Raw genomic sequence first — 12330 nt, 5'->3', positions numbered from 1 at the left:
AAGTGCTGCCAGCAGCATGGAGCTGGGCTGCAGCTGGGGGTGGGGGGGAACCTGAACAGCGTTTGGAGCAGCTTTGGGGTGTCTCTGCGCCCCTCTGCAGCTGTGTGATGTGAGTGCCACTGGCTCCAGGCTGCGGGAGGAGGAGCTCAGCGAGAACCTGCAGCAGGAAGAGGCCCGGCTGGAGCAGATGCGAGCCCAGATGTTGAGGAACCAGAAGCGCCTGATCGAGTTTGAGAACATCATTGACAACCTGTTCCTCCGCCTGCAGGGCATCTTCATCCCTGACCAGGTACCACAGGAACAGGGCCAGGCAGGCGGGACAGCATGGGGACACCCGGCACAGCCACCACCAGGGGCTCGCTGTCCCCACCACGGTGGCTCTTTCTCCCCCAGGATGAGTCTGTTGCGGTGGTGGGGCTGGAGGAGAAGCTGCAGCACTGTGAGCAGAAGATGCAGTTCCTGAAGGAGAGGGTGGCAGCCCGGCCCAAGGACAGCACTGACGAACGCAGCGAGGTACAGGGGCTCCGGCCCTCTGTGCCCTTGGGGGCACACACAGGGTCCTCACAGATGGCCACCCAAGCCATCCGTCCTCAGCAGGGCCGCAGGGAAGGGCCATGGAGCAGCTCAGCCCCAGAGGGCCCTGGGCACCCAAGGGGTACCCAAGGTTGTAACACCCACCTGCCCTCCAGCACTTAACCCAGGGCACCTTTCACAGACTTTTGCCAAGGTCAGGAACCTCCTGGAGAAAAGAACTGCAGGTGAAACACAGAACTTGAAGATTTCCTTTGAGGATGAAGACACCGTGGAAGATGGTAGGAGAGCATGGTGGGGACATGTCCCACAGTGACTGCTCCAGCCCCTGCCCCCTGGGAGTTTTGGGAGTCTTTGTCTGTCTCCTACTGGCCCAGCATACACCAACCCACAAACTGCCTCCGGGTCCTGAGGCTGACCTTGGCTGTTTCCAAGGCTTTGAGCATGGGAGGTGGCTTTAGGCAGGAATATGGGAGAACGAAGGCAGGTGGTGGGGTGGTGGGCACCAAGCCACTGCAGGAACAAGGAGAGACGCTGTGGGGCAAGAGGGGAGACCCTCATCTTCAAAATCACCTGGTTGTGAAGAATAATCAGTGCTTGGCTCTGCCTGTGGACGCTCCTAGAGGAGGCAAAGAGCTGTTGGCAGCTCACCAGCTTTCTTTAGCAAAGCAGGAGCTGTGCCCACCACACTGTAGCTCCAGACCTTTACAGGAAGCCCCAGCAGCACTGGAGATGGGCCACAGTGATGGCACCACCAGGTCCTGCAGGTCGCCCTGGGATGCTGGGGTGGAAAAGCCCAGGAGGACTCTCGAGGATCCCACAAGCCCCACAAACTGTGCCAGCTCTCCCAGGGATGTGGGCACAGCAGAGGTGGCCCCCAGCCCCTCCCCAGTCCCTCCTGTCCACTCTCCCCTCCAGACACCTTGGATTTTGAGGATGAAGACCATGACTACATCCCCAGCCGTGAGGACATCAAGAAGCAGGGGCTGCAGCTGATCAGAATGAACACCAGACGTCGCAAGAAGAAATAGTGGCTTCTCCACGTGAACTTTGAGGGCCCCAGGCCCCCCCTTGAACCCTTTTCTCAGCAGGTTTAATAAAGCAGATCTTCTTCATTCCTCCCAGTTCTGTGGCAAGGCTGGAATGGGTGGTCCTAGGTCACTTCTGTCACTCAGAACACGTTGGGGTCCATCCTGAGGGGTTCTGAGCTGGGTTTGGAGGTGGGATGGGCTGGGTTGGGGACAGCTCCCAGTTGCAGCAAAGCTGGGGCCGGGCTGGCTTTCTCCCCCTTGGTGCTGTGGGGCCAACACCTTCCCGGGACCTCTGATGCCCCAGGGGCTGGAGCCTGTCCGAGCCAGCGATGGGGAAATGTGGGGAAGGGCCGAGTCCTGTGGGGACCCCAGGGTGGGTGTCCTCGTGTCCGTGCCTGGGAGTGCAAAGGCAGAGCCCACTTCGGAGAGAGAGACCCAGACCTGAGCTGAGCCTCCTCCCTGCTCCTGCGACTCCTGCCCTGATCTTGGAGCCAGCCCCAGGTGTCACCTGTGGGCTGCAGGAGGCTCTGGAGGTCCCGAGTGTCGCGGTGTGAGCCTGCTGCTCCAGGGGGGGATCCCCAGCGCTGCTGAGGGGCACAGCCCCCCAGCCCTGGAGGCCACCTTGTCCTCTCTCCTCTCGTGCTGCAAATAGATGGTGCTGTTTCTCCAGGAACCGCCGGCGCCGAGGGGCCGCGCCCGTGCTCCTGGACAGACACCCAGGGCAGGAGCGCCTCGTGCCCTGCCACAGGGGATGTCCGCATCGGAGCGGCCCTTCCCTGCCCGCTCTGCTCGCTCCCTGCGCTTCGCGCTGGCATCATCAGTGACATCATCACCGAGGGAGGAACGGCTGCTGCTCCCAAGCCTCCCGGCACTGTTCCTGGTGGGCATCATGGAATGGGCATTATCTTCACAAGGCACAGCACAGCTTGAGGTTTTTCAGGGAAGCTCCAGAAATAACATCACGTGTCAGTGAAGGCATCTCATGGAGCTTCCCAGAATCCACAGCCACAGGTGGGCTCTTCTGCAAGTAAAGACCAGGCTGTAACTGCATATCCATCTGTTCCTGCCGTGTTCTCATGTGCCCACCACAGCCTCACCCCCCTCACAGGGAGCAATTCCTTCCCAATATCCCATCCAGCCCTGCTCTCTGGCACTGGGAAGCCATTCCCTGTGTCCTGTGCCTCCATGCCTTATCCCCAGTCCCTCTCCAGCTCTCCTGGAGCCCCTTCAGGCCCTGCAAGGGGCTCTGAGCTCTCCCTGGAGCCTTCTCCTCTCCAGGTGAACACTCCCAGCTCTCCCAGCCTGAGAAATGTGTCAAGCTCTTGGTCTGGTCTTTCCACACTGGCTGTGGGGAACAGGGAAGCCACAAAAGGTGTGGAAGAGCCAGAGTTGGATGGAGGCTCCAGCCTGTGGCCCATTTTCTGGCTTGAAGGTAGTTCAGGGATGTTTTAGCTGCCTTTACGGGACACGCAGAGCAGCAGCAACGGGGTTGCACTTCCCTGAGCTCCTCCTGCTGCGAGCAGGGGATCCAAGGACTACCTGCTCCATCAGGAGCATCCACTGGATGTGTTCAGACACCGCAGCCCAAACCCTCGTCACAGCTGCCAGGAGAGGGGAAGGGCTGCCAGCCCCAGCCAGCAGCACCTGGGCACGCAGGCGACACCGGGTGCAATCGGAATGACTGCTCCTGGCTCCCCTGGATCCGGGAGAGATGGCAATGGGTGCAATCGGAATGACTGCTCCTGGCTCCCCTGGATCCGGGAGAGATGGGAATGGGTGCAATCAGAGTGACTGCTCCTGGCTCCCCTGGATCTGAGAAAGATGGGAATGGGTGCAATCAGAGTGACTGCTCCTGGCTCCCCCGGACCCGGGAGAGATGGGAATGGGTGCAATCGGAATGACTGCTCCTGGCTCCCCTGGATCTGAGAGAGATGGTGACGGGAATGGATGTGACAAGTGGAGAAGAGGTACAAGAGAGAGGGGGAAAGAACCAGAGGCAGTGCCTTGGTTTCTGGATTTGAAAAGATGGGAAAAGGTGGGGCTGCAGGGGCTCTCCCATAGGGAAAAATACCATTAATTATATAAGGAACAAATGGACAAATAGGGAAGGGAAGGGAAGGGAAGGGATGGGAAGGGAAGGGAAGGGAAGGGAAGGGAAGGGAAGGGAAGGGAAGGGAAAGGGAAAGGGAAAAGGGAAATGGAAAGGAAGGGGAAAGGGAAACAACAGGACCGATGCCACCTGAGGTCTCATTAGGCTTCAGGTGTGGGTGGCACAGCCCAGGGAAGGAGATGAGATTTCCTTTTCTGCCCTAAGAAACCTTTATTCGCCTCCTCTGAGCTCGGCTGGAGCTCCAGCACGGATTGCTGCAACCAGCGCCAGCACTGGTGAGGAACCAAAAATAGGACATCGGGGAATTGCATGGAAGCATTTGCCATGTGGAAATATCAATCTCTGCCTTGGGAAGGCTGGGTTGGAGTGGGTTTGGAGCTTTTTATTTTTAAAGGTGTGATGAGAATCACATGGAATGGAGTGCAGGGAAGGGTGGGCACAGCTGGGGCTGTCACTGGAGCATCAGTGCTGGGTTTTATCCTCTGGGAAAAGGGGAACCGGGTAGATCAGCCAGTGTGGGGCCAAAAGCAGAGCTCTGCTGGCTGCTCTGGGGAAGGGGAGGCAGCCAGGGGATCCTTCTTGGAGCTGCAACACTGGGAGGTGGGAGGTTTGTGTATCCCAGCCTTTGGAGTGAGAGCTGCTTCCAGCCAAGGAAGCACAAACATTTCCCATTCCCATGTGAATGATGAGAGGGTTCATGGGGGATGGGCCTGGTGAAGAGCAGGAATTGGCATCACAGCCACAGGGGGGGCTCAGAACCCTGGGCCATGCAAGGTGGGGCTGAGGGAGTGCTGGTAAAGGATGGACAGACCCCGAGGAGCTGGGGTCCCTGCTCTGATCCTCAGCAAGGGGAGAAGGGGCTGCAGGGGAGCAGTGCCTGGAGTTGGCAGCTCCCACAAGGCAGCTTTTCTCCACAGAAGAGGCCGTGGACCACCTCAGACCCTGCTGGTGGCCTCCTCTGGACCTGCTCTACCAGCTCCATGTCTCTGCTGGGATGAGCTGGAGGCAGCTCCAGAGGGGTCTCAGAAGAGCGGAGCAGAGGGGGAACACCCCCTCCCTCCCCTGCTGCCCACCCTGCTGGGATGAGCCCAGGAGACACTTGGCCCATGGCCAGGTCATGTTCCATTTGTCACCCACCAGAATCCCCCAGTCCTCCTCCACAGGGTGCTCTCCATCCATCCACCCATCCATCCATCCCTCCCTCCATCCATCCCTCCACCCATCCATCCATCCATCCCTCTCTCCATCCATCCATCCCTCCACCCATCCGTCCATCCACCCATCCCTCCTTCCATCCATCAATCATCCATCCACCCATCCATCCCTCCATCCATCCCTCCCTCCATCCATCCATCCATCCATCCCTCCATCCCTCCCTCCCTCCATCCATCCCTCCACCCATCCATCCATCCATCCATCCATCCATCCATCCATCCATCCCTCCATCCCTCCACCCACCCATCCACCCATCCATCCATCCATCCATCATCCATCCATCCATCCATCCATCCCTCCACCCATCCATCCACCCATCCATCCACCCATCCATCCACCCATCCATCCATCCACCCATCCATCCATCAATCATCCATCCACCCATCCATCCATCCCTCCATCCATCCACCCATCCATCCACCCATCCATCCATCCATCCCTCCATCTGTCCATCCATCCATCCCTCCCTCCCTCCCTCCCTCTCCTGTCAGTGCTGGCCCTGGGGATGGCCCTGCCCCAGGTCCCTGGTCCTGCACTCAGCCGGGCTGGATCAGCCTCAGGGCTCTGTGGGGAGGACAGGGGGTCCGAGGCAGGGCAGGGATGGGATATTGGGGTGCAGGACAGTGGGATGCAGGGAGGGATAATGGGATGCAGGTGGATGATGCCCATGGGGTGCAGGTGGATGATGCCCGCTGGGAGGCAGCTGGAGATGCCTCCCATCCATCCCAGTGCTGCTCTGCCCACCCCTCCTGCTCCTCCACCCCGGCAGCTCCTGGGGGAGCCAAACTCGGGTGACGGGGCACAGGGACGGGTGGTGTCTCCTGGCAGGGCTCCCCCACTGAGGGGGGGCACAGGGGTGCCCGGGGGCAGCCTGTGGAGGGCAACTCCATCCCCTGGCTCAGGCTCTGTCCTCCCAACTCCCCTCCCAGTCCCACACCAGCAGCACCCACGACCAAGGCACGTGAGAGGGGTACACCCGCTCCTTGTGCCCCCTCACCCCAGAGCTGGATCCCAAAGGGCTCTCCCACCGCACCCCGAGCTGGGTGTCCCCATGCGTGCAGCACAAACCCCCCAGTATCCATTTCAAGCCTTTTCCAGGGGAACAGGAACTGGGATCAAGAGGCCACAGGGAGGGCCACCACCAGCCTCAGAACGAGGGTGCCCAGGGATGGGGGATGCCCAGGAGTGGGGGATGCCCAGGGATGGGGGATGCCCAGGGGTGGGGGATGCCCAGGACCATGGGATGCCCAGGGATGGGGGAATACCCAGGGATGGGGGATGCCCAGGTGCCCCCATTTGGTGGAAGCCACGCAGGGTTGCAGACAAGCCGGGTCAGCCGTATTTATTGAGAACGGTTGTGGAGGGATAAAAATATTTCCACTACTCTATAAGAATTATAAACCTATACTCTCTGATCCGTTAATAAACGCCTCTAGGACCGTCATGCCAGGGGAGGAGCTTCTGTAAGAAAATAGCGAGATTAAAAAAAGGAAAGCGCTAAATATTCCCTGCGGGGCCCTGCCCGGGGGGGGCCCTGCCCACGGGGGCCACGGGACCCACGGCTGGCACGGGGACACGGGGGACACACCCGGGTGCTGCCCTGGCACCCTGCAGCCCCCACCCCCGAGCCGCGGCCGGGCACAGCCCCTGCCAGCCACGCCCCACCCGGGGGACCCCGGCTCGGGTGCCCTGATGGGGACAGGACACATCCCCACGGCAGCGAGCTCCCAGCGATCCCACTGCTCCCAGTGATCCCACTGCTCCCGGTCCTGCCTGCATCCTCACCACCCCTGTGGTGCCCAGGAGGGGTTTGGATCCATCTCCCCGGGGATGCTGCGAGAGGCGGCCAGGGCTCACCCCAGGGACGCACAGCGGGGCTTTGCCGGCAAGCAACACAGCTGGGGACATCCTTGGGGACACAGGGACATTACACAGAGCCCTGCAGCAGGGTGGCATGGCTGGGGACATCCTTGGGGACACAGGGACACTACACAGAGCCCTGCAGCAGGGTGGCATGGCTGGGGACATCCTTGGGGACACAGGGACACTACACAGAGCCCTGCAGCAGGGTGGCATGGCTGGGGACACCCTTGGGGACACAGGGACACTACACAGAGCCCTGCAGCAGGGTGACATGGCTGGGGACATCCTTGGGGACACAGGGATGCAACACAGCTCTGTGGGAAAGCAACACAGATGGGGACAGTCCGGGGGGACAAGCTGCAGTGCTCTGTAGGGCAGCAACACCAAGAGGGACATGGTGGGGAACATGGGGACATCGCGGGGAACACGGGGACACGCAGCAGTGCTTCGCTGGGAAGCAACACAGATGGGGATAGCCTTGGAGAATACACAGGGCTGCTGTGCCAGGAAGCAGCAGGGACAGGGACATCCTGGGCACACAGGGACACCACAGACAAGCAAGTGACAGCAGGGGCCAAAATTCCAGCCACGGTCGGTGCTGTTGCCATGGGGTGAGAGGTGCCATGGGCACTGGACACTCGTTATTGCTTTACAGGGCCAACATCACGGGGGGCTGGGGGTGCCCAGCCTCTGATTTGGGGTCCAAGGGATTTTCCCTGGGGACGCTGATTCCCCAGTGCTCCCTGTGCCACAGCCCTGCTGCCACTCGGTGGGGACAGGGTGAGGACACAGGGCTGGACGGTGGCTGCCCCTCCATCCCCTCTGTCCCCTGTGGTCCCCGGGAGCTGCCGTCCCTCCGTGCCAGCCAAGGCCAGGGGGAACAGCCCTGTCCCCCCCAGAGGGGCAGCTGGGGCCTTTCCTCTTCCCTTAGGCCAGGGCCAAGATGAGCATAAAGGCTGTAAGCAGGGAGCCCGAGGTGACACGGGGACAAGGGACACACTGTGGGGACCAGGCTGGCCGGGGCCCTCCCCAGAGCTGTGGGGAAACAGGGGAAGCCAAAGCTTGGGGGACCAAGCTGTCCCCAGCGAGTGGGGGGGACAGGGCAGGGGACCCTGGGCTGGGTGCCCTGTCCCCCGCTGTCCCCTCGTGTCCCCCGGTGTCCCCACGGGCCCTGGGCGGTTGCATAAGGCGATGCCGCAGCAGCTTAAGGTGGTGGGTGGGTGTCGGTACCGAGTCTGGCAGCGGGGCCGGGCGGGTGGAGCGTGATGTAAACATTTCTGATCGGGGCCAGGAGGAGGAGGAGGAGGAGGAGGAAGAGGAGGAGGTGGAGGAGGGACGGGCTAGTGCGAGTCCTTCATCTGCTTCTGGATCTTCTGCAGCATCTCCTGCATCCGCCGCAGCTGGAAGGGAGCAGAGCCGGGATCGTAGGTGCTGCCAAGCCCCAGCCACGCAGCGCCCGCGCAAGTGGGGCTCGGGCTGAGCATCCCAGACAAACTGGGATCACCGGGAGCTGGGGAGGTGCTGGGGGGAGCCCTTGGATGCACCTCCAGCCCCTGCTCGGTGGAGCAGCAGCCGCCGGGATGCTGCAGGAGGAACGGCTCCCGACGGCTGTGCCATGGGCGGGGTGGAGGGAGCGGGGAAGGGCCATTGGGGGGCTCAGCCAGCCCCACACTCACCTCCTCATCCTTCTCCCGGATGAGCTTCTCCGTCTCCACATCCGGCACCGGGGGGATCACGGGGATGGGGAAGTCTGTCCCGCTCTCCCGGGTCAGCTTGCTGTGGCAGAGAGAGGAGGTGAGGGTGCTGCCCCAGCCCCCGGGACACTGCCCCAGGGATGGCCCAACCCCCGCAGGTGCCCAGCAGCACCCCCTGCACAGCCCCTGGGCCCCGTGGCCACCACCGGAGCGGCCTTTTCCAGGCAAGCTCCAGGCACCCCACAAACCTCAGCACCCCCAACCGAGGGGGGACCCAGGGACTTCCTCCGCACCCTCCCATTCTGGGGAGGGACAATCCCGCTGGGGTCGGGCTCTCCTGGGCCGGTATTTTCCCTGCTGCTTTAAAACACCAAAACCTCGGCATCTCCCCTCTCTCCTGGCCTCAGGATGGGCTCTCCAGGCACCCCACTGCCCTGCCAGCCCCAGGGATGCTCCATACCCTATTCCTGAGCCTCAGCTCCCGTTCAAGCCCATTCCAGCAGCCCATTCCGGCTGGAAAGAGCCGCGAGCATCCCCGCAAGGCCACGCCACCGCGCAGGACCAGGGCCAGCCCAATCGATGGCTTCTCCCATACCCACGGCTCGGGGAGGGACCAGCTCTGCCACCCATCCCTGTGGATGCCACGTGCCACCCCAGCGGGTGACAGCAAGGCCGGGACACCAACAGCGGCTGGCAGGGTCACGCGTGCTGCCACGTGCCGCGGCCAGCGCGGCCCTCCGGGCAAGGGGCTGATGGACACGGCTGCGGCACGGGCAGGACGGGCCAGCCCTGCCCCGCGGGGTCCCGCTGCGCCGGGGCTGGGCTGGGGCTGGGCCGGGGCCAGGGACGGGGTTTGGCCGCCTTGGGAGCCTCTTGGGAAGGCGCTGCCGTTGTCTCGGTTCTCGCCGTGGGGAGCACGGGGAGCTGCTGCCAGCCCGGGCAGCCACACGAGGCTGGAGCGGGGCACCAGCAGTGGGGTGAGCAGCAAAGGCTGTCGGCACCCCAAAACCGCACCCCCGGGAGGGCAGCACACGCCCCTTGGGCAGCCCTGGGGGGCTCCGTGCCACCGAACAGTGACACATCCCCCAGCCCTGGGGCAGCCGGGGTGACACCGCCAGCACGCAGCGTCCTTTGGCACCCCAGGGGCAGCTGGTGTGGGACACGAGTGGGTGGCCACAGGCCCAGAGTGGGTGGCCGCAGGGCCGGCTCGCCCCGAGGGCAGCTGCCTGGCCCTTGCGCGGGCACAGAAGGACCAAGACAGCGTTGGGTACCAACAAGCACTTTATAGAGGGGCCGGGGGCGGCGGGGAGGGGGCGGCGCCCAGCGCGGCCCCGGGCGGTCCCGGCTCAGTCGGCGGAGCAGTCCCCGCAGCACAGCCTCAGCACGGAGGGATGGCTCCTGCCCCGGGGCACACAGGGAGAGACGCTTACAGGTGCCTATAGAGGTGCCTATAGAGGTGCCTACAGCCACTGCCAGCCCCCCACAGCACGGCTGCAGCCCCCCGGGACCCGCAGAGCCTCCACTCGCTCCCACACTGCTCCAACCCCCCAGCTGGAGGGTGCCACCAGGGACCCTGCTTGGGGGGGTTCCCTCAGCACCTCGGGGTGGCAAAAGGGGGTGTGGGGTGCCGGGAATTCGGCTGATCCGGGAGCAGAGCCCCAGCACCGGCTTTTGTTTGGCTCCTGCTCTGGCACCGGAGCCTGCAGGGATGCTAAGGCCCCTTCCTGTTGGAGCATCCCCCGAGACACACCCAACCCTGAGGGGACACAGGGTCCCCCTTACTGCCAGAGCATATCCCTGGCCCCCAGCCCCAGCCCTGCGGGCACATGGGGTCCCCCTCAGTGCTGGAACACGCCCCTCAAACCAGCCCCAGCTCTGGGGAGATGCAGGGTCTCCCTCACTACCAGAGCATCCCCCCAGCCACCCTGGGGTCACAGAGTGCCCCTCACCACTGGAGCATCCCCGCTAAGACAGACCCAGCCTCGGGGGATGCAGGGTCCCCTCACTGCCGGGGCACCCCCCCGGCATTCTCAGCCCAAGGGCACAGGAAGGGCCCCCCACCACACTGGGGCCACCCTCCACGGCACCAGGGCTGCCCCGCACGGACCCGCACACAGCCCCGACCCGCCGACACCGCCACTGCGGCGAGTGGGGTCACCCCAAAGGGAGAAGCCCCCACCCCAGCCCGGCCCCGGCCCCGGCCCCGGCCCGTACTTGCGGTTGCGCTCCTTGACCACCATGCGGGTCATGCTCTGGATGCACTGCGTGCGGTAGTTCTCGTAGTGCGTCTCCCGCGTCACGTCCTTGAGGTCCTGCATGTGCGTCCTCACCAGCATCGTCCGCAGCTTCACGAAGTCGCAGTGGGCCGGGTTCTCCACTGCGGGGTCAGGGGGTCAGGGGGCCACGGCCAGCGCCCCGCGTGTCCCCAAGGCCGGGGTGGGACGGGGCGCCCCGCGTGTCCCCAGGGCCGGGAGCCAGCGGGGACTGCCCAGCGTTACCTTCCACGATGCCCCAGGGGTAGAGGCGCCCGCGGACGCGCCGGCCCTTGGCCTCCACCACCGTGTTGCTGCCGATGACGGCGAAGGGGATGCTCTCCTGCAAGGGCATGGAGGGTCAGCAGGGCCCACATCTCTCCACATGCCCTCCTCGGCTGTGTCCAGCACCCATTTGCCAGGATACCCCAAAGCCCCGGCTGTGGAGAGCCCCCGTGGGACAGCAGAGGTCGTGGCAGGGGTTTCTCCACCCGAGCCCCACCCCACCAAGCTGCAGGTGGCACCCGTGGGATCTTGGTGATGTGTCTGGGTAGTGAGGTATGTGACAGCTCCTCCACACTGGAGAGCTTGCATGGCCCCGAAGAGTCCTGCAGGTACCCCAGGGTGACCAGTCCTCCCAGCCATGGGGCTCTGCCCCTCCCGTGATGGGGCTGGAGGAGCCAGACCCACCTTCAGTGCCTGGTCCTGCAGCTTGAACTCCTCATCCTCGTCCGAGTCACACTCAGGGAATTGGTAGATGCGGATGCCGTAGTGGTCAATCTCCTCCCGGATCTGGAGGCAAAAAGCCCCCTGAGGGCAGGGCCCCAGCCTTGGGAGGGGCGTGGGAGGCACCACACAGGGCCAATGTCCCCCCCAAAGCCTGTTCCCCCCAAACCAGATGTCATGGACACCCCCCAATCCTTCCCAGCCCCAGCTGAGCCCTGGGCAGACGTGTCCTTAGTGGCCATGGGGGCAACATGGTCCTCCACAGGGCTGCAAGCCTGGAAAGTGCTCCAGGCCAAACTCCAGGCAGGAGATGGATGGAGAGCCCAGGGCACGCCCGTGCCCAGGGACCAGCTGGGACAACTCCAAGCCGGCCCAGCTGCCCTCACCTTGTTCTTCATGCGCTCCACCTCAGCGGGCGTCAGGGTGTCAGCCTTGGCCAGCACAGGCACGATGTTCACGCGCTGGTGCAGGGCTCTCATGAACTCCACGTCCAGGGGCCGGAGCCTGCGGGGGGAGCTTGGTGAGCCCCGTCCCGCCGAGCCCCTGCCCACCCCCCGGCAGCGCGGGCAGGGCTGCCCATACCCGTGGCCAAAGGGCGAGATGAAGTAGATGCAGCAGTGCACTCGGTTGTCCTGGATGTTTTTCCGGTTGAGGCCACTTTCGTCACGGAAATACTGCTCGAACTGCTGGTCGATGTAGTCGGCCACCGGCTTCCAGCTGCAGGGACAGCAAGGTGACACCGAGTCCTCTGTGGGACCCCCCCGCTGCCTGTGGACCCCCAGCTCAACACCTCCCGTGGCTCAGCACCTAAGCCCGGTGAGCCTTGGGCATCCCACCCACGCCGGGGAGACCCCCACCCCATGGCACTCACCATCACACCCACCCCGGGGAGACCCCCACCCCATGGC

At 63.7% G+C, this 12330-nt stretch overlaps 1 protein-coding gene across 1 annotated transcript; it reads right to left on the bottom strand.

The window, feature by feature from the left end:
* Positions 1 to 6203: 6203 nt before the first annotated feature.
* LOC121672303 (septin-4-like) lies at positions 6204 to 12212 on the bottom strand (the record flags this gene model as incomplete). Its single annotated transcript, XM_042044909.1, has 7 exons — positions 6204 to 8150; positions 8427 to 8526; positions 10659 to 10821; positions 10943 to 11039; positions 11387 to 11488; positions 11809 to 11926; positions 12005 to 12212. Coding segments are annotated over 7 exons (848 nt in total), but the record flags the coding sequence as incomplete, so codon positions are not given.
* Positions 12213 to 12330: the final 118 nt, after the last annotated feature.

This window comes from Corvus kubaryi, unplaced genomic scaffold (genome assembly GCF_017639235.1).
Source record: "Corvus kubaryi isolate FWS band 111438036 unplaced genomic scaffold, C.kubaryi_AGA036_p1.0 48591, whole genome shotgun sequence".
Classification (NCBI taxonomy): Eukaryota; Metazoa; Chordata; class Aves; order Passeriformes; family Corvidae; genus Corvus; species Corvus kubaryi.
Note: the sequence above shows the minus strand (reverse complement) of the source record. Positions and strands in the feature narration are given on the sequence as shown.